Below are 22,360 nucleotides of genomic sequence, written 5' to 3' on the forward strand. Positions count from 1 at the left end.
TTCAATGCGATCATGGCTGATCATCCACAATTAGTACCCCGTTCCTGCCTTCTCCCCATATCCCTTAACTCCGCTATCTTTAAAAGCCCTATCTAGCTCTCTCTTGAAAGTATCCAGCGAACCAGCCTCCACCGCCCTCTGAGGCAGAGAATTCCACACACTTGCAACTCTCTATGAGAAAATGTTTTTCCTCATCTCCGTTCTAAATGGCTTACCACTTATTCTTAAACTGTAGCCCCTGGTTCTAGACTCCCCCAACATTGGGAACACGTTTCCTGCCTCTAGCCTGTCCCAAACTCTTAATAATCTTTCTGTGTTACAATAAGATCTCCTCTCATCCTTCTAAATTCAAGCCCAGCCGCTCCAATCTATCAACATATGACGGTCCCGCCATCCCGGCAATTAACTTTGATTTAAACCAGCATCTGCAGTTCTTTCCTTCACAAAATGACATGTATATAGTTAATGGTAATTAACTTTTGTTCCTGTTGGGTTACATGTCTAAGCAAATGTCTAGAAATAGGAACATGTTTCTGTATGTGTGTGTCTCGTTAGATTATCGAGTCGGTGTTCATTTGATGGAATAACATGGAAAAGGTGGATGTCTGCTGCAACACCCCAACATCTCTTCAGTGCCACACAGAGCCAGTCTCAGATTGCAACGTGGAGTTTGAACCCTTCACCTTCTGATTGAATGAAAATTAAAAATGCTACCCCAATAATATTGTAATGCTCATTAAAATCAGTTAAATTATGAAAAAATATTTTTACCAATGACGTTTGCTTTATTTGCAGAAATGTTAACTCTGAATGAAGTTTTCGCTATAGCTAGTCATGGTAAGTGTTGCTTCAGTAAACCCACAAAGAAGATCTTTTTTATTGAGCATGAGAGTTCCATAGAGATATCAACTTGCTAAATTTTCCCCAACAAGTCTCAATGTGGCATTAAGATATTTATTCTTTTGGGGATTGAGATTGTTTGTTTCTTCTGTATGCCAGTTTGAATCTTTTTCCACACAGCACAGATCATTTAAATTTGATAAAATAATTTAAAACTGTTCTTATTAGTTAATCTTCCCTGAATTTCATAATCACAAGACGGGAATTTAGGTAAAATAGATGATGACCTGGCAACTATATTTACTCTCAAGAGTGGAACCTGCTCAAAACTGTTTCCAGATCATTTAAGGATATATTTTTTTTGTCTAGGCTTTCAATCATGATTGAATTTTAGCTGAACAATCATTATTGGGAAGCGGGGAGAACAATAGTTTTACTTTAAGAAAAAGTAATTACTTATCAAATTGATATGACGTGAAAATGGCTGCTTTGCATCAATGACACTTTATCTGACTAGCTTCTAGTGTGGGGAAAAAAGACACAAAGTGCTGGAGTACTGAGGGGGTCAGGTTTCATCTCTGGAGAACCTGGATAGGCAGTGTTTTGGCTCTGTCTGAAGAATAGAAGCATATAAGATTATTAAGGGATCAGACTCGCTAGATGCAGGGAACATGTTCCCGATGTTGGGGGAGTCCAGAACCAGGGGCCACAGTTTAAGAATAAGCGGTAGGCCATTTAGAACGGAGATGAGGAAAAACTTTTTCTTCCAGAGAGTTGTGAATTTGTGGAATTCTCTGCCTCAGGAGGCCGATTCACTGGATGCATTCAAAAGAGAGTTAGATGGAGCTTTTGGAGCTAACTGAATCAAGGAATATGGGGAGAAGGCAGGAACGGGGTACTGATTGTGGATGTTCAGCCATGATCACATTGAATGGCAGCTGGCTCGAAGGGCCAAAACCTTCTCCTGCACCTATTGTCTATGTATCTATGTAACCCAAAACGTCGCCTATCCACGTTTTCCAAAGATGCTGCCTGTCCCACTCAATACTCCAGCACTTTGTATCTTTTTTTAATGGACCAGCATCTGCAGTTCCTTGTTTTAGCTTTCGGGAGTAAATCACGAATGAAATATAAATATGAAATGGAGTGAGCCTCTTGGCTTTCATCCTTTATTAATAATCTTCTAATTTATTATTAATTACATCCTGATCTCTTTATCCCACAGATCATGACCTTGCTATTAATAAATACAGTAGACTATCCAAACGGAGGGAGAATGAAAAGGTTTGTGTCCTTTTTGCTTTCGGATAAAAAAAAATCCATATTCAGCTGCTTTAAAAAATGTTTTTCATTATTCCCTTAACATGTATCTGTACACTGTAAATGGTTCGATTGTACTCAAGTCGAGAGTGTTTTATTGTCATATGTCCCGGATGGGACAATGAAATTCCTACTTGCTGCAGCACAACAGAATATGTGAATATGTAAACATAGTACATTAAAAAAAATCCATATTCCATATGTTTTAAAAAATTTTTTTTAAATTAATTTAAAAAATAATAATTTTGTGATTTTTTAAAAAAAATCTGTAATTTTTTTTAACTTCTCAAGTGGTTAATGATGGTTATTCTCTGCTAGCCAAAGTGTCTGCAGTGTGATAAATATGCCCTATTCTAAACGTTTTTCCCCAAACAGATTAAAATGGAGGTAACTGAAGATCTGTATACATCCAGGAAGAAGCAACACCAGACTATGATGCACTACTTTAGTGCATTGAATATGTTGCAGTACAAGAAAAAAATTGCACTTCTAGAACCTCTTCTAGGCTACATGCAAGCTCAGGTCAGTCAGCACAGGACGCACCATGAAATTAAAACTATTGTTTCTTATCCTTATTTAAATAGTCAACTTTCCAAATAAAAATTCCATTTATTTGTATTTGTCTTCATTTAAAAAAACCCCAATTGAAGCAAGAACAATTTCAGGTGGGGTTAACAGTCACATATTCACCATCTGCTCTTTCAGTTGAGGGTCTGGGGTAACTGGTCATATATTATATACACTCCCCCCCCCCCCCCCCCTCTTTCTCCCACATTCCTACCCCCCCCCATATAAAAAAAACCCGTTTGCATCCATTTGTGCAACGATCCCACCCCGTTTTTATGTTACCCCGCATCCCCCCCTCACCTGTGCCTTGATGGTTTTCCATTAATTCACAAATTTATTATGTTTGTTCTTTTTTTCAGATCAACTTCTTTAAGATGGGTTCTGAGCACATGACCCAACAATTGGAAGAATTTCTGGCAAATATCGGCACTAGTGTGCAGGGGTAAGTCATTACTCTAACCTGTATTAGCCCTATTTATTAATTATGATTCACAGAACAGTGCAGCACAGGAACAGGTCCTTCGGCCCATAATGTCTGTGCCGAACATGACATGATGCCTTGGATACATGCACATACTCCATATCCCTCCATACCTCCATGTGCCTATCCAAAAGCCTCAAACACAACTATCCTATCTGCCTCCACCACCCTTGGCAGCTTGTTCCACACACCCACCACTCTCTCAAAGAACGCCCCCGACCCAAAACATCCCCATCTATGTTCTCCAGTGACCTGCTGAGTTACTCCAGCACTTTGTATTTTCTTTTCTGAGCCTTGTGATGCACTATTTATTACACCTTGCTAACTAGAAATGGATACATCCTGTTGGCCAGCTCATCCACTGTCCACACAAGATGATGTGGTCAGTTCAAGGACAGTTTATCCCAGCTGTTATCAGGCAACTGAACCATCCTACCACAACCAGAGAGGGGCCTGAGCTACGATCTAGCTCATCGGACTATCCTTGATCGGGCTTTACTGGCTTTTACCTTGCACTATACATTATTCCCTTAACATGTATCTGTACACTGTAAATGGTTCGATTGTACTCAAGTCGAGAGTGTTTTATTGTCATGTGTCCCAGATGGGACAATGAAATTCCTACTTGCTGCAGCACAACAGAATATGTGAATGTGTAAACCAAATACATAAAGGGGAAGAGAAAAAAATAAAAAGTTCAATAAATAACAAATATAGTGCAAATAACAAATAATAAATATAGTCTTATGCAGTTCAGAGCTCGGAGCTTATTTGTTGTGTTTAGTAACCTGATGGCTGTGGGGAAGAAGCTGTTCCTGAACCTGGACATTACAGTTTTCAGGCTCCTGTACCATCGTGCATCATCTTTCCGCTGACTGGATAGTGTGCAACAAACGGTTTTCACTGTACTTCTGTACACTGAACTGATGTATACCTTGCTAACTCTGACAAGGACTGCAGCAGTACATGGTGTTGCAGAGTAGAAAGTCAGTGCTCAGACGCATCTGGAAAGTGTCTAGAAGCAGCTGTCCATCTCGCTGGTCATACCAAATATTTTGTAATAATTCTCAAATTCTGGAACATTTACCTCAAAACCTTCCCTATTAATGTTCCTGTCCGTAAGTATTTTAAATGTTATAGTACCTGCCGCAACTACCCCTGCTGGCAGCTCGATCTATACGCCCACCATCCAGCTAGACGTTGAATATGGAACCTAGTTTTCGGAGGTTTTCAGTAGAGTTCTTGATTAGAACAGGTGTCCAGGGTTATGGGGAAGAAGACAGGAAAATGGGATTAGGAGGCAGCAATCAGCTGCGATTGAATGGCGGAGTGGACTCGATGGGCCGAATGGCCTGATTCTACTCCTATAACGTGCAAAGTTCCCACCACCTGGAGCATTCATTAACCTTTACCCTTTTCCAGTGTCCGAAGGGAAATGGAGACTGAGCAGGACCTCATGCATCAGACTATCCAGGACCTGGAAGTAGCCAGCGACAGCTTGTACCTTCCTGACCCAGACACAAAACTATTCAATGTGAACAGAAATCTAACGAGAAAAACTGGATATATGAATACAAGAAAGTAAGTATCAAATTACAATGTTCAATTGTTTTCTTGGATTCCTCAAAATAAACAGTTGCAGTTTGTCACGCTGTGATCTGTATCCTATTACATTTTTGCCACGGGCTGCACCCTGTTGCAACGGTTTGTGTTCAGCTGGTTGCTTTGCTTCAGCTGCATGTAGGACGTTAATGACTGATTGTATCCAATGCATTGTTCTCATGGACGCAACTGAACCATGGAGACATTCTGTTTCTGCGTGTGTAACGTTATGATGCCACAGACATTGTTCTTTGGCTTTCTCTTCAATTTCTCTCTGATTCCATGGTAATGTGGAATAAAATACTCTTTCCACATGTCATGTTTAAGAAGAACTGCAGATGCTGGAAAAATCTAAGGTAGACAAAAACGCTGGAGAAACTCAGCAGGTCAGGCAGCATCTACGGAGCGAAGGAATAGGTGACGTTTCGGGTCGAGACCCTCTTCAGACTGATGTGCGGGTTGGGGGGGGAGCGGGAAGAAGAAAGGAAGATGCGGAGACATCAAGATGGGAGAGCTGGGAAGGGGAGGGGAAAGAGGGAGAAAACAAGGACTACCTGAAATTGGAGAAGTCAATGTTCATACCGCTGGGGTGTAAACTACCCAAGCAAAATATGAGGTGCTGTTCCTCGAATTTGCGGTGGGACTCACTCTGGCCGTGGAGGAGGCCCAGGACAGGAAGGTCGGATTTGGAATGGGAGGGGGAGTTGAAGTGCTGAGCCACCGGGAGATCAGGTTGTTTAATGCGGACTGAGCGGAGGTGTTCGACGAAACAATCGCCAAGCCTACGCTTGGTCTCACCGATGTAGAGTAGCTGACACCTAGATGCAATAGGTGAGGTTGGAGTAGGTGCAGGTGAACCTCTGCCTCACCTGGAAAGACAGTTGGGGTCCTTGGATGGAGTCGAGGGGAGAGGTAAAGGGACAAGTGTAGCATTTCCTGCGGTTGCAAGGGAAAATAACAGGAGAAGGGGTGGGAAGGGACGAATTGACCAGGGAGTTACGGAGGGAACGGTCTCTACGGAAAGGAGAAATGGGAGGAGATGGGAAGATGTGGCCAGTGGTGGGACCCCTTGGAGGTGGCGAAAATGTCGGAGGATTATCTGTTGTATGTGATGGCTTTTCCACATGTCAGATCAGTTAGATCTACAAATTACTGCAGAGGTGCAGAAGCGTGAAAACGTGCACATTCAGCTTCTGGGACAGTATCTGCAGTTCGTTTGTAGGCTAATTGGATTTGATAAAGTTGTAAATTGTCCCTGATGTGTGTAGGATAGAGTCAATAAGCGGGGATCGCTGGTTGGCACAGAGTCGATGGGCCCAAAGGCCTGTTTCCACGCTGTGTCTCTAAACTAAACTAAACTGGGAATTATTTCCGCCTTTTATTTATTTATATCCCCCTTAAATCACCTGCACATCTGAATTTCAGTAAAACGAGGCTGGTGTCCTCTACCTGGGAAAGACATTATTACTTCACCCAAGGCGGGAACCTGATGCGGCAAGCTCGGGGGGGATGTGGCAGGGGGCCTGGTCACCGACTTGGACAACTGCACTGTGATGGCAGTGGACAGTGATGACCGAAGATACTGCTTCCAAATCACTGCCTTTGATGGGAAAAGGTAAGCGTTTTGCCAAATCTATGATCGTTTTTAACTTGCTATGTTACCCTTCAAGGAATGTATTGTCTTGTACCATGCAGATGTGGTTGACAACTTGGAAAATAGGAGGTACGTTAGTTAAATTGGAAGAGAAGAGAAAGCACAAATATCTTTTGCAGAGGTGATGGAAATGCAAATGCATTTCGAAGCTCTGGGGATGAGATATGAGCTGGAGATTCAGTGATGTGGCCAATGTAGTTTTGTAAGATAATTAAAACAATTAACGATTAGTTAACATCGATGGCAATATTCTTTTAGAACTAACCGTGAAATTGGTATACAAAATATAAGGAAGAGACAATGTCAGACTGTGCATCAAGCCACTGAAATATTTATGCAATTAAGTGCGAGGGGGTTTACTCCGTATAGACGGCACCCGGGTCTCTGGCCCTGAAAGCGCTGTAAAGCAGCAACTCTTACTGCTGCACCACCGTAATATTGGTACTCAGTGCAATGGTACTCTTCTACACACAGGCTGCAGGGTTTCAGTAGGTACACTCCCTGAGTGCAGTAAGAATGGCCTTGATTCTCTGGAGCGCAATAATGTCCTCAAAGGATTTAAACTTGGTTAGAATACCTTTTAAAAAAATGATCAAGGGATGTTATCTTAGAGTTGATGTGGACAACCTTTTTCTTGTTGAGAATATTTATTGTCTGATATGGTTTGACATACTTTTTAAATTCAACTCTTTTGGGGGAAAAAATGTGCTGATTTTTCTTTGTTTTCAGATCTGTTGTTGTCCAAGCAGAGAGTAAGAAGGAGTGTGAGGAGGTAAGCTATTCTAATCTTTCGCACAACAAGTAAAAGTTGCTTTAGATTGCAAGATGAGCTGTGTAAAAATGAAAGTTAGTTGCAAAGAGGACAGATGAAATTCTAATAAATATTGATGGAATTTTATTGACACCATTAATCCGCATATTTGTTACTGGGGAAGCATCCTGAGCGCATAAAATATTTTAAAATATCTATTTCACCTCGATGCCTTTGCCTTGTGGTTTGTGTTGAGAAATAATCTAGGCTGCTGACAATGTCAGGCTGTGATATCAAGCCACTGAAATATTTATGCAATTAAGTGCGAGGGGGTTTACTCCGTACAGACAGCACCCGGGTCTCTGGCCCTGAAAGTGCTGTAAAGCAGCAACTCTTACCGCTGCACCACCGTGCAGCCCCAGTAATATTGGTACTCAGTGCAGTGGTACTCTTCCACACACAGGCTGCAGGGTTGCAGTAGGTCACTCCCTGAGTGCAGTAAAGAATGGCCTTGAAATGCTGGCCCAGGCAATAATGTCCGCAAAGGATTCTTTAAAAGATGGTTAAACACCTTTTAAAAAAAAAAATCAAATGCTGTTATCTTAAAGGCTCATAACCTTGCCTTGTTTCAATTTATTGTCTGATATGGTTTGACATACTTTTTAAATTCAACTCTTTCGGGGGAAAAAATGTGCTGATTTTTCTTTGTTTTCAGATCTGTTGTTGTACAAGCAGAGAGTAAGAAGGAGTGTGAGGAGGTAAGCTATTCTAATCTTTTGCACAACAAGTAAAAGTTGCTTTAGATTGCCAGATGAGCTGTGTAAAAATGAAAGTTAGTTGCAAAGAGGACAGATGAAATTCTAATAAATATTGATGGAATTTTATTGACACCATTAATCCGCATATTTGTTACTGGGGAAGCATCCTGAGCGCATCAAATATTAAAAAATATCTATTTCACCTCAATGCCTTTGCCTTGTGGTTTGTGTTGAGAGGGTATTCGGCCCTTCGAGCCAGCACCGCCATTCAATGTGATCATGGCTGATCATCCCCAATCAGTACCCCGTTCCTGCTTTCTCCCCATATCCCCTGACTCCGCTATTTTTAAGAGCCCTATCTAGCTCTCTCTTGAAAGTGTCCAGAGAACTTGCCTCCACAGACAGAGAATTCCACAGACTCACCACTCTCTGTGAAAAAAAGTGTTTCCTCGTCTCCGTTCTAAATGGCTTACTCCTTATTCTTATTCTGTGGCCCCTGGTTCCGAACTCCCCCCAACATCGGGAACATGTTTCCTGCCTCTAGTGCGTCCAAGCCCATAGCAATCTTATTTGTTTCAATAAGATTCCCTCTCATTCTTCTAAACTCTAGAGTGCACAAGCCCAGCCGCTCCATTCTCCCAGCATATGACAGTCCCACCATCCCGGGAATTAACCTTGTAAACCTACGCTGCACTCCCTCAATAGCAAGAATGTCCTTCCTCAAATTAGGGGACCAAAACTGCCAGGCCGCAGTTCCAAACCGGCGGCCACAGGGGGCAATATAGAACGGCGACTGGAAGCCCGCCCACGGAAGTCCCGATGAGGTCGCGATTAGGTGCCTGACCCGGTCTAGGCGCTGCAACTTCAGGGGAACTCCGAGGGAGGGGTGGGGGGGGGGGGGGTTTCAAGTGCACTCTCGTAATTAAAGGAGGAGCTGGACCATTAGATGGTGGACCAGTCCAAGTCTCCTGACTCCTCCAGCTGTGTCCCCTACACCCCCCCTCCCATGCTGGCTCATCCAGAACTCAATTCCCAATATCTTCTCCATTATATCTACTATCGCATAAGTTCCATAAGTCACAGGAGCAGAATTAGGCCATTCGGCCCATCGAGTCCGTTCTCCCAGCATATGACAGTCCCACCATCCCGGGAATTAACCTTGTAAACCTCCGCCATTCACTCCGTTGATCTATCTTTCCCTCCCAACCCCACTCTAGACTTAACTAGACATCAAACATCAACTAGACTTCAAGACCTTCCACAGCAGTGCCTTCAAGATGTCTTTTATTTTATATAACTGCGTTTCCCAACAACCATAGTGGACAAGACTCTCAATCATGTCTCCTTTATTTCACACACCTCTACTCGTACCCAGTCTAAACAAAGGTGGGGTTGCCCACTTCCTTGCCCTTCACTCTACCAGTCTCCACTTTCAATCATCTTCCATGAAATCTGCCAACTCCAGAGGGTACACACTGCCACACACTCTCCCCCCTCTCCCCCCCTTCTCCCCCCTCTCCCTCCTCTCCCCGCCCCTCCCCCCCTCCCCCCTTCTCCCCCCTTCTCCCCCCTCTCCCCCCTCTCCCCTCTCCCATGTCTGTTTCCTCTGCTGCATCCTTCCTTGTCTACCAACACATAAACCAGATTCAGATCAGAAGAAGGGGAGGATGTGCCAATGTCTATTTTCCCTTTGATTTTTTTTTTGAAGAGCTCCTTTAATTAAAATAAAGTTTTTAATAAATATTTTGAACGTATTTGTGGAAATCTTAAATATTTTTGCAGTGGATTTCAACAATCAATAACATTTCTAAACGGATCTACCTCAGTGAGAACCCAGAAGTAAGTTTACAAACGACTACGGCTGATTATTTCCAATTTGTAACGATTGAATGAAGGAATCACTGCATGCCTCAAGTTAGTTAAAATTGATTCAGCTACTGATCAGTCTTCCAATAGTTTGTGTGCAACTGTTTTTTCTCAAGTATGCTCTTTAATTCCAAGACAAATGCTCATAATGCCTAAAAACACAAACTCTATAAGAATTTAAGGTAGGCAGAAATGCTGGAGAAACTCAGCGGGTGAGGCAGCATCTATGGGCAGTCACGGCAGCACAGCGGTAGAGTTCCTGCCTTACAGCAAAATGCAGCGCCAGAGACCGGGGTTCGAGCCCGACTACGGGTGCTGTCTATGTGGAGTTTGCACGTTCTCCCCGTGACCTGCGTGGGTTTTCTCCGAGATCTTTGGTTTCCTCCCACACTCCAAAGACGTACAGGTTTGTAGGTTAATCGGCTTGATAAAAATGTTAAATTGTCCAAGTTGACGCTATGGAGAGTACTGCCCTGCCGACTACAAAATTCAGAAAGTTCAGAAGGTATGGAGCGAAGGAATGGTCCTTCGTTACAGGTCCTTTGCTCCATAGATGCTGCGTCACCCGCTGAGTTTCTCTAGCATTTTTATCTACCTTTGATTGTACCAGCATCTGCAGTTCTTTCTTAAACTCTTTAAGAATTTGGAATGGTTCACTGAGATCGCTTCTCGTTCTTCGTAGCACCAGAGTACAATCCCAGTCGATTTAATCTCTCTATCCTAGGAATCACCCGGTTTAATCTTCCCCACATTCCCTCCACTACAGAGTCATCAAATCATACAGCACGGAAGCAGGCCCTTCAGCCCACCTCGTCCATGCCTAACAAGATGCTCCATCTAAGCTAGTCCCATGCGCCTGCGTTTGGCCCATTTCCCTCTAAACCTATCGATAGACCCTTGGGTAGGGAAAACAGATTTGTGCATGATGATCTATATGTGGTTAAAACAGCAGTTGACAGCTACTTTGGGTTAAGACACTTATAGAGAAAGCTGTAGGTATTATTATTCTATCAATTATCCAGAACAATATAAGGAATTCAATGGGTTCCCTTCTGCATTGTAGGATTTTATCACCCTATTCCAATTCATTTATTGTTCAGTCCAGATAACAATAAATGTACTGATTTCCCCATATTTTTATTCTGTTCTCCATCTACAATGTTGTTCTACTTGTTGTAAACATCCAGTGTAATTGGCTAATTGTCAATTGTTCTCTTGCCTAATGGCACCATCCATGTCTAGTGTTGAGTTTGTGATGATGAGCATTGGTGGCATTTTGTGGTAACATTTCTGGCATGCTTTGTTGTTGTTGCAGGAGCTGGCTGCACGAGTCAACCAGACAGCTTTGGAGGCTGTTACACCCTCTCCTTCATTCCAACAGAGGCATGACAGCAGCATAAAGCCGGCAGTGTAGGTAGACATTTGGCCTCTCCAAACCCAAACCCAGAGTGATACATTCATTACTTGCTTTATAATCCAAAAGGACACAGAGTGCTGGAATAACTCAGCGGGTCAGGCAGCATCTCTGGAGAACATGGATAGGTGACGTTTTATGTCGGAACTCTTCTTCAGATCTCCATGTTCTCCAGAGATGCTGCCTGACCCACTGAGGTACTCCAACACTATGGCCCTTTAATTGTATAATCCAGCATCTGCTGTTCCTTGTTTTTACATTCATTGGTGTATTCCTTTTTAAAAAGTAACTATGCATCTAATTATTCTCAACCTTCTGAGTTCACTTTTACTTGGTGTATATCTTGTATGTGGACATTTTTAAGCCACTTTGGCTACTGCTAAATGGTGTGTTCAGCCAATGCATGTTATATTAATCTTTGTAACTCGATCCTTCTTGGAGTTCAAAAGATCATTGTATAAATGTCCTTAAGGAGGGAAGGCCCAGGTTGTTGACTCTACTTTGTGGCATGTATGTAAACACCCAAGTCATAGGATCACATTTTGATCCATTTTCCCATGAAGTCACCTAAGGTCATATGTGATAGGAGCAGAATTAGGCCATTCGGCCCATCCAGTCTACTCTGCCATTCAATCATGGCTGATCTATCTCTCCCTCCTAACCCCATTCGCCTGTTTTCTCCCTATAATCTCTGACACCTGTTCTAATCAAGAATCTATCTACCTCTGCCTCAAAAATATCCACTGACTTGGACTCCACAGCCTTCTGTGGCAAAGAATTCCGCAGATTCACCACCCTCTGACTAAAGAAATTTCTCCTCATCTCTTTCCTAAAAGAAAGTTCCTTAATTCTGAGGCTGTGACCTCTGGTCCCAGACTCTCCCACTAGTGGTAACATCCTCTCCATATTAAAATATACATACATGGATCTTAAGATGGAATCATTATTTCGTGGAAAATTGACATAAGATTTGACTGCAAATGAGGAAAAAAAAGAACTAAAACATCTTTTCCAAATCTCCAAGCCATGAAGTACAAATGAGGAAAACACAGAAGAGAGACAATTGTCAGGGTGTACAAGAATAGCGATGGAAGTAGTCTCTATCCATGCTTATGACGGAAATGGATCAGTGCTTAAAGTGATGAGGTGGCAAATGAACAAAGTCAGACAGCAGATCCAATGAACATAGAACGGACAGTACGGCACAGGCCCTTCGGCCCACTGTATTTGTGCCAAACATGATGCCAAGTTAAACTGATGCCATCTGCCTGTGCATGATCTATATTCCTCTACACTTTGCACTTCCACGTCTCCCCTTATCCTCTGACTTTTATTCTGTGTTGGAGAAATCCTATCAATTCTACATTACTCAAACGTATGTAAGAGGCTATATTTCCAGTCCTCTCACAATGTTATATTTCAAGGGTTCCCAACCTGGGGTACATTTACCCCCAGGGGGTACATTTCGCCTACCCAGGGGGTACATTTGTTGATTCTGGATTTGTACATAATTGTTCTCATTGACTGACTGTGTTCGGTTCAGGTATCTGTTCATCATTAGTTGTTCATAAATAAGTGAAATAATATTGTGCTATTAAAGTTGCCGGGGGTAAACGGGACGACAAAGGTTGAGAATCCCAGTTATATTTCTTTATTCTTAGAATAAAGGGGAGGTCATTTAAGACGTTTTCACCCAGAGAGTTGTGAATTTGTGGAATTCCCTGCCACAGAGGGCAGTGGAGGCCAAGTCACTGGATGGATTTAAGAGAGAGTTAGATAGAGCTCTAGGGGCTAGCGGAGTCGAGGGATATGGGGAGAAGGCAGGCACGGGTTATTGATTGGGGATGATCAGCCATGATCATATTGAATGGCGGTGCTGGCTCGAAGGGCCGAATGGCCTCCTCCTGCACCTATTTTCTATGTTTCGATGAATGTGAACATGAATATGAATCTGGCTCCGACCTAGTTGCCATCGTGTTGCATGCACCATTATGTCTCTTTGGAGAATTGAGAAGACAGTATAAATGGAGTGTACATTCATCTACACCATCTTGAGAAAAATGTCTTCTGTTTGTGTGTTGAATTTCCTGAAACAGGCACAACAGGGCTCGCCCTCCACCCACAAACAGCCCCAGCTCCCATGGTTCAGAATCTCCAGCCCTCTCTGCAATTTCATTGGATTCGATCGTGGCCCCAGACACACCCATCCAGTTTGATATAATATCTCCAGTCAGTGAGGATCTGTCCAACCTCGCCAAGACTTCAGGTTCCAGGTAAGACAAGCGCACAAGACCCTTTTTGTTTAGTGATCAAATAAAAGTAAGTCAGCTAATTAGATTTGCATTTAAATGCAAAAGTATTTTGTACATTTATGATTAGAACCGTGAACGGCGGTGCAGCAGTAGAGTTGCTGCCAGAGGCTCCGGGTCCCGAGTTCGATCCTGGCTATGGGCACTGTCTGTACGGAGTTTGCATGTTTTCCTAGTGACCTGCGTGGGTTTTCGGTTTTCTCCCACACTCCAAAGAAGTACAGGTTTGTAGGTTAATTGGCTTGATATAAGTGAAAATTGTCCCTAGTGTGGGACAGTGTTAATGTGCGGGGATCACTGGTCGGTGCGGACTTGGTGGGCCGAAGGGCCTGTTTACGCGCTGTATCTCTAAAGCTACAAAACTAAACTAAAATTGAATCAAGAAAATGGAGATACAAGGGTGTTCCTCTCCGCATAAAGTCCACCACTAACTCCTTAGTCTTGTTGGTGTTGAGCTGCAGGTGATTCAGCCCACACCATTCTACAACGCCAATGCCATTGACTACACCTCTGTATTCAGCTTCCCTCCCCTCACTGATGCAACCCACAATTACAGTCACAGTGAAAACCTCTGCAGGTGACAGTAGTCCGAGTTATATCTGAAGTCTGAGGTGTAGATGGTGAACAGGAAGGGAGAGAGGACCGTCCCATGTTGCTCACTACCATGTCCGAGACACAGTTCTGTAGCCTGACATATAGTGGTCGTCCAGTCAAGTAGTTAATGATCCAGGACACCAATGGAGCATCCACCCGCAGCTGTGTCAGTTTGCTCCATCACACTGCAGGCCGGATGGTGTTAAAAGCACTGGAGAGGTAAAAAAAACATGACCACCGGCTTATCCAGGTGAGCATAGGAACGATGGCATCCTCAACCCCCATCTTTGTCTGGTAAGTGAACTGCAGGGGGTCCAGGTAGGGTTTAACCAGTGGTCGCAGGTGAGTGAGCACCAGCTTTTCCAGGGACTTCATGATGTGTAAAGTCAGCGCCACCGGTCTGTGATCATTGGAAGACCTGGGACACTGCGAGAGCTGTCAGGCAGCAACTCTACCGCTGTGCCGCCCTGTGTTCCTGGAGAACAATATATTGTGAGATTTTGTAAGTGGAAAATATTGAGTGAAGTCCATAAGAATAATGTTGGAGTGATGCATTCCCACGAACAGACAGTGACACATTATAGTGAAGATCAGCTTCAAATGATACAGGTATGAGTGTTAGAATCTATATCATTGCAGCAATAAAATGGCACTGGACCTTCATAAATGAAGTAAAATCTGCACTGAACTGCCCTGTGTAGTTGAATGGCCTGTAGATATACTACATACTTTTTTCACACAGAGAGTGGTGAATCTCTGGAACTCTCTGCCACAGAGGGTAGTTGAGGCCAGTTCATTGGCTATATTTAAGAGGGAGTTAGATGTGGCCCTTCTGGCTAAGGGGATCGGGGGGTATGGAGAGAAGGCAGGTACGGGATACTGAGTTGGATGATCAGTATTGTGATTGGACTGTGCAACTAATGAAGACCAGAAAATCAGTGCAAGGTTTAAAAACACCCAAAAGAAGAGTTGTTTGATAACACCACTATGAAGACTGGTATAAATCAATGCAATTTTATGACACAGGAGGACATTTGACTTCTTGTATCAAAAATGAGCTGCCCAGCCTAAAGTTACTTCCTGGCACCATGTCCATAGGCCTGCAGTGGACAGCTCTTCAAATGTACATCCAGGTCCTGTTAAATGTAGTGAGAAGATTGAGGGGGGATCTTATAGAAACTTACAAAATTCTTAAGAGGTTGGACAGGCTAGATGCAGGAAGATTGTTCCCGATGTTGGGGAAGTCCAGGACAAGGGGTCACAGCTTAAGGATAGAGGGGAAATCCTTTAGGATTGAGATGAGAAAAACATTTTTCACACAGAGTGGTGAATCTATGGAACTCTCTGCCACAGAGGGTAGTTGAGGCCAGTTCATTGGCTATATTTAAGAGGGAGTTAGATGTGGCCCTTCTGGCTAAGGGGATCAGGGGGTATGGAGAGAAGGCAGGTAATTTATATGTTTCTATACATCCAATTTAGAAAATTGGAGACAAAAACCTACATAGAAGGAACAAAAGTATCAAATACTAGAGGGTGGACAAAATGTTGGAGAAACTCAGCGGGTGAGGCAGCATTTATGGAGTGAAGGAGTAGGCGATGTTTTTGGTCGAGACCCTTCTTCAGACTGATGTTCGGGGGGGGTGCGGGAAAAAGAAAGGAGAGGAAAAGGAAAAGAAAGGAAGAGGCTGAGACAGTGGGCTGTGGGAGAGCTGGGAAGTGGAGGGGAAGGAGGGAGAAAGCAGGGACTACGTGAAATTGGAGAAGTCAATGTTCATACCGCTGGGGTGTAAACAGCCCAAGCGAAATATGGGGTGCTGCTCCTCCAATTTGCGGTGGGACTCACTCTGGCCATGGTGGAGGCCCAGGACTGAAAGGTCAGATTCGGAATGGGGGGGGGAGGTTGAGGTGCTGAGCCACTGGGAGACATAGCTTTAAAGTGAGAGAGGCAAAGTTTAACAGAGTTTTAGTGGTGAGTGCCAGAAATGTGCTGCCATTAGTGGTAGTAGAGGCAGATACTTTAGTGGCATGTAAGAGACTTGTGGACAGGTACGTGGATATGGATCATGTGCAAGCAAGCACAATTTAACAGTTGGCATCATGTTGTGGGGAAACGGCCTGTTCCTAAATACATTTGATATACACATTTTTTTTTTTTTCTTTAAACGATATAATAGTTTGTCTTTGATTATTCCTCCGTTAGAAGAACAAATCCATTTGGCGAGTCTGGGGAACCAAAAACACAAGAGTCTGAAGGTAAGAAGCAGGAGCGAAGATATTTGTTTTAGATGGTGGCAAATGGTCTAGAAATAGTCACCATTGCCTGACATTGACTGCTTCAATAAAGGGTGACTTATTTGGTGCTGCTCTTCCTGTCTGACCCCCAAGATGAATTTCTCCCACAAAGTTAATGTAATAGGACAGATGTTTAAGAAAGAACTGCAGATGCTGGAAAAATCGTAGGTAGACAAAAATGCTGGAGAAACTCAGCGGGTGAGGCAGCATCTATGGAGCGAAGGAATAGGTGACGTTTCGGGTCAAGACTCTTCTTCAGACTGATGTGGGGGTGGGGTGGGGGGCAGGAAGAAGAAAGGAAGAGGTGGAGACAGTCGGATAGGACAGATTATGTATTTTAGTAACTGGGAATCACTAGCAAAACATTGGCTGTTAATCGTATTATTCTCTTATACATTTATAAAATAATAATTGTAATAAGTTTTTCTGGTTTGTCATTGTCATCATTTCTCTGTTTATTTTTATGTTGGTTTACAGCATTTGAGTAAATTATTTCACCTTTCTGTAGGTTTTTTATTTGCTGTAAGTTTGGTTGTGTTTTAACCTGTTACAATTCAAAGTTGGCATATCTTGGTGTCTGTGTAAATGAGACCATCATTGTTGACATGAGTTTTTCAGATGCATTAGAGCTCTGCCTATGCTTTTTTGGGAAAAGTAGAGTTGGGCTTTGAACATGGAACAGTCTAGCAGATGAACAGCCCCTTGGCCCACAATGTCCGTGTCACACATGGTTGCAAGACCACGCCTTATCTGCCTGCATGTGATCCATATCTTTCCATTCCCTGCATATCCATGTCTCTATCCAAAAGCCTCACAAATGCCACTAGTGTATCTGACTCCACCACCAGCCCCGGCAGCTCGTTCCAAGCCCCCAACCCCCCTGTTTAAAAACAAAACTTGCCCCGCACACCTTTCATCTTTGCTACTCTCAACTTAAAACCTATACGAATGAATGAATACTTTATTGTCACATGTGACAAGTCACAGTGAAGTTCGTTGCTTGCATACCCAAGGTATGTAAATAGTTGCCACATAAAGGGCACTGACAAAGTATACACAGTATCCGCGCCAGGTCCCCCTTTGTTCTACCCCTCTCCCACGCCAGGTCCCCGTTGTCCATTGTTCTTCCCCTCCCTCGCAGTGGACCCCCCCCCCCCCCCCTGCCGGTCCCTCCATCATTCCTTCCCTCTAGTATTGGATCTGGTTCCATCCTGGAAGCTCTTGACAAATGTACGCAGCAAGCAAATGCAATGTGAATGTTAGCAATTAAAACCGATTGTGGTTTTTGATATCTGCCACAGAATCCATTCTCCATCAGTTGTTCATCGTGAGGTTCCTCGGTTCGATGGAAGTGAAAACGGAAGAATCATCGGACGTCATCTACGAAACGATGCGCCAGATCCTAGCCGCGCGTGCCATACACAACATCTTCCGCATGACGGAATCACACTTACTCATCACCTGTGACAGTTTGAAGTGAGTTAGTGACCTGTTTACTGACTGGCTAAAATATATCTTGATGTTTAAATCATTTTAAATATATATGTATCTGATAATAGGTTGTTTTATATTTCAGGTTAATTGACCCTCAGACTCAAGTCACACGTTTAAGAGTAGGTACTAAAATCATCAGCTATCTTTATTATTCTGCTAAAGATGCTTTCATAAATCTGTTAGCAATTGCTACCTTGCCCATTTTTAGTTTACTTTTTAAAAACAGTGTTGTATTCAAATTAATTTAGTTGTAACATCAACAGTAAAATACTGTGAGATTAAGTTCAAGCAAAGTAAATTGTGTGTTTGTTTTTTCCGTTTTCAGTGAGCATCCTACATCATGGAAACAGGCCCTTTGGCCCGACTTATACATGCTGAATAAGATGTCCTGTTTACCGACATTGGGCGCAAATCCCTCTAAACCTTTCCTATCCATGCACTTGTCCAAATGCCTTTTAAAGTTTTGTTAACTTAAATCAACTGCCTCCTTTGGCAGCTCGTTCCATATGCCCACCACCCCTTAGTGAAAAGGTTTCTACTACTTGTGAAGAAGGGTCTCATCCCGAAATGTCATGCATTCTGTCTCTCCAGAGATGTTGCCTGGCCCGCTGAGTTACTCCAGCATTTTGTGTCTATCTTCGGTTTAAACCAGCATCTTCAGTTCACACACATTTTTACCTCTTGTAGCATCTGGCCATGTTTTAGCCCTAAACTTTTAAATTCCCTCCCGGTAACACTCCATCTCTCTTTACACCATTCTCCTTTTGATCAGATGCTCTGTAAAACATTTCTACTTTCACTGATCCTTGGGTCATCAGTTTTAATACTTTTTGTCCGAAGAAATGTCCCCACCCAAAACGTTGCCTGTCTCTTCCCTCCAAGGATGCAGCCTGACCTGCTAAGTTACTCCGGTATTTTAGACAATAGACAATAGATGCAGGAGTAGGCCATTTGGCCCTTCAGATTCAGATTCAGATTCAGATTCAATTTTAATTGAATCTGAATTCGAGCCAGCACCGCCATTCAATGTGATCGTGGCTGATCATCCCCAATCAGTTGTTGCTGCCTTCTCCCCATATCCCCTGACTCTCTCTCGCTATCCTTAAGAGCCCTATCTAGCTCTCTCTTGAAAAACATCCAGAGAACCTGCCTCCACCGCCCTCTGAGGCAGAGAGAGGCTTTATTTTGTTCCTCGTGTCTTGGTATTAAACTCTCTCTCAGTGTTATCTACCAACACCAGGGTCTGTATTTCATGGCAGTGAAAGTGCTGTATGAATGCGAGCAGTTTGTCTTTACTTTGCAGAATATTCACTTGTTTCTGATGGTAGACAAAAATGTGGGGAAACTCAGCGGGTGAGGCAGCATCTACGGAACGAAGGAATAGGTGACGTTTCGGGCTGAGACCCTTCTTCAGACGTTTCGGGTTTTGGGTCATATCCCTTGGGAAATAGGCAACGTTTCGGGCCGAAACCCTTGGGTTTCGGCCCGAAACGTTGCCTATTTCCTTCGCTCCATCGATGCTGCCTCACCCGCCGAGTTTCTCCAGCATTTTTGTCTACCTTCGATTTTTCCAGCATCTGCAGTTCCTTCTTAAACACTTGTTTCTGACGGTCTCTTTTCTTTTGTTGCAGTTCCCTTTGCACAAGGTGGTTCTTTGTGCGACTCACAAAGAGAACAGGCGCTTGTATGGGTTTGTGCTGCATACAGGAGGCAACAGGACAGAAGGCCGCTCTCTCTCCGTCTGCTATGTCTTTGAATCAAACAACGAGGGAGAAAAGGTGCGAAGAAGCGTTCCTTTGGATATTGCGTGTCCTGTGCTGATGTAAAGTGTATTAATGTTGTCAATTGGGGCAGGACATTCAAGGTTCAATTGCAATCATACCCAGGCAGATCGCTGGCGTAGATATTGGATTTATAAGTTGCATGGTCAATGGAACCAAATTTCAGAAGAGGATTGCAAACTTCAGCCAAAAGGTGCGTGTGTTTAGTGCAGAGAATTGAGGGTGAGCTTCTAGTCCATCTTTGCCTGGTGATAGTTGCTGTCTTCTGGTTTTGCATGCTATCCGATCAGATAATACCACACATAAATGCAATCAAGTCAAACTCAAATCCAATAGGTAGAGCAAAGGGGAAGATACAGAGTGCAGACTATAGTGGACAAAATTGCTGGAGAAACTCAGCGGGTGAGGCAGCATCTACGGAGCGAAGGAAATAGGCAACGTTTCGGGCCGAAACCCTTCTTCAGACACACTTTTCAGCATCAGTCTGAAGAAGGGTTTCGCCCCACAAACGTTGCCTATTCCTTCGCTCCGTAGATGCTGCCGCACCCGCTGAGTTTCTCCAGCAATTTTTGTCTACCCTCGATTCTCCAGCATCTGCAGTTCCTTCTTGTGCAGACTATAGTTCTGAGCGCATCAGTTCCAGAGACAAAGTCCAATGTCCGCAATGGGGTAGAGGTGAATCAGACAGTAACCTAGCTTATGGAAGGACCGTTCAGAAGCCTGATAACAGAGGGGAAGAAGCTTCTGTATTGGAGCAGGGATGAGCAGGAATGACCGGGGTGGGACAAGTCTTGATTATATTGGCTGCTTTTCTGCTGATTTTGTTCCTTTTCCATGCTGGGCTTTTGGTAACCCCAAATCCCTCCTCATTACCTCAATATTGACGTGCAAAAACTAATTGTAGCAATGATAGTTTAAGAAGGAACTGCAGATGCTGGAAAAATTGAAGGTGGACTAAAATGCTGGAGAAACTCAGTGGGTGAGGCAGCAGTCATGGAGCGAAGGAATAGGTGACGTTTCGGGTCGAGACCCTTCTTCAGACTGAAGGAATAGGTGACGTTTCGGGTCGAGACCCTTTGGGTCTCGTCCCGAAACGTCACCTATTCCTTCGCTCCATAGATGCTGCCTCACCCGCTGAGTTTATCCAGCATTTTTTTCTACCTTCCAGTAGTGATGATAGGCACCTCAGTTTTACCAAGTGATTGAATTTTTATTTTAAATAAATTCTTAACTAAATAGCATAGTTGAAAGTATTGACTGTGGACTATTTTCTAGATCTGTGATCAGTGGGTGAGGCAGCAGATTGCCCTGCAGTCGAAGGAATAGGTGCAATGTTTCGGGTCAACTGCCCCTTCTTCAGACACAAGGTGAAAAGGTGACGTTTCGGGTCGCGACAAGTTGGGTCTCGAACTGCAAAACGTCACCTATTCCTTCGCTCCATAGATGCTGCCTAACCCGCTGAGTTTATCCAGCATTTTTGTCTACCTTCCAGGAGTGATGATAGCACTAGTGCAGGCACCTCAGTTTTACCAAGTGATTGAATTTTTATTTTAAATAAATTCTTAACTAAATAGCATAGTTGACGAGTAGTGACTGTGGCCTTTCGAGCCATTAGATCTGTGATTCATGTTGGATTATCCAAATCAGTACCCTGCCCTGCAGTCCCCGTATCCCCTGACTCCGCAATGTTCAAGAGCCCTAACTGCTCCTCTTGAAATTACACCAAGAACCCGGGTGAGGCAGAAAAATCCACAGAACACAACTCTGGAGGAAAAAGAGTGAGTAACTTGCTGAGGAAACTGCAGCATTTGGTGTTACATTCAGACACACAAAGTGACTGGAGTAACTCACTGATTGTACGGAAACATTGATTTTATCTCTGGAGAACCTGCAGGAATGGGAAACGTTTTGAGATCCACCTTCAGTCCTGAAGAGAGGGTCTCGATTGAAACGGAACCTGTGGGGCCTTCTAGCCAGAGAAGCTGCCCTGTGTATGGAAGCCAACAGACACTAGGTGCAGGCAGAGGCTACAACATTTAAAAGAGCCATTCATTGCAAAATGAGTGATCAGGGCTGATCACTGCAATCAGTACAGTGGTCCTAGGTGAGCCTTCACCCCGTATCCCCTGAGTTCCGCTATCTTCATCTGAGAGCCCTATTGCCTAGGGAGTGCTTGAAAGTATCCACCGAACTGATTCCTGGGATGTCAGGCCTGTCTTATGAAGAAAGACTGGATAGACTTGGTTTATACTCTCTAGAATTTAGGAGATTGAGAGGGGATCTTATAGAAACCTACAAAATTCTTAAGGGGTTGGACAGGCGAGATGCAGGAAGATTGTTCCCGATGTTAGGGAAGTCCAGGACAGGGGTCAACAGCAGCAGGTAGGGGGAAATCCTGTAAAACCGAAATGATTGAACTTTTTTCACACAAAACCTGCACCAGATCATGAAACGGTCTGCCACTGAGGGTCTGTGATCCAACAAAGTCCAAGGTGAGAGGGGAAAGATTTAATAGGAACCTGTGGGGCAATTCTTTCCACATGGAAGGTGGAGGGTGTATGGAACGAGCTGCCAGAGGAGGTAGTTGAGGCAGGGACTACAACATTTAAAAGATACCTGGACAGGTACATGGATAGC

At 43.6% G+C, this 22,360-nt stretch overlaps 1 protein-coding gene across 1 annotated transcript in view; it reads left to right on the forward strand.

The window, feature by feature from the left end:
* The window catches only part of appl1 (adaptor protein, phosphotyrosine interaction, PH domain and leucine zipper containing 1), a 38,027-nt gene that overhangs the window by 13,141 nt on the left and 2,526 nt on the right, over positions 1 to 22,360 (forward strand). Inside the window, 16 exon segments of the mRNA XM_055647534.1 lie at positions 796 to 837; positions 2,066 to 2,124; positions 2,536 to 2,682; positions 3,087 to 3,169; positions 4,631 to 4,789; positions 6,236 to 6,314; positions 6,316 to 6,425; positions 7,931 to 7,973; positions 9,756 to 9,812; positions 11,155 to 11,249; positions 13,350 to 13,526; positions 16,357 to 16,409; positions 17,750 to 17,924; positions 18,025 to 18,061; positions 19,574 to 19,720; positions 20,999 to 21,049. Of these exon segments, the coding sequence (XP_055503509.1) occupies positions 796 to 837; positions 2,066 to 2,124; positions 2,536 to 2,682; positions 3,087 to 3,169; positions 4,631 to 4,789; positions 6,236 to 6,314; positions 6,316 to 6,425; positions 7,931 to 7,973; positions 9,756 to 9,812; positions 11,155 to 11,249; positions 13,350 to 13,526; positions 16,357 to 16,409; positions 17,750 to 17,924; positions 18,025 to 18,061; positions 19,574 to 19,720; positions 20,999 to 21,049 (1,514 nt within the window).

Source organism: Leucoraja erinacea, chromosome 16, assembly GCF_028641065.1.
Source record: "Leucoraja erinacea ecotype New England chromosome 16, Leri_hhj_1, whole genome shotgun sequence".
Taxonomy (NCBI): Eukaryota; Metazoa; Chordata; class Chondrichthyes; order Rajiformes; family Rajidae; genus Leucoraja; species Leucoraja erinaceus.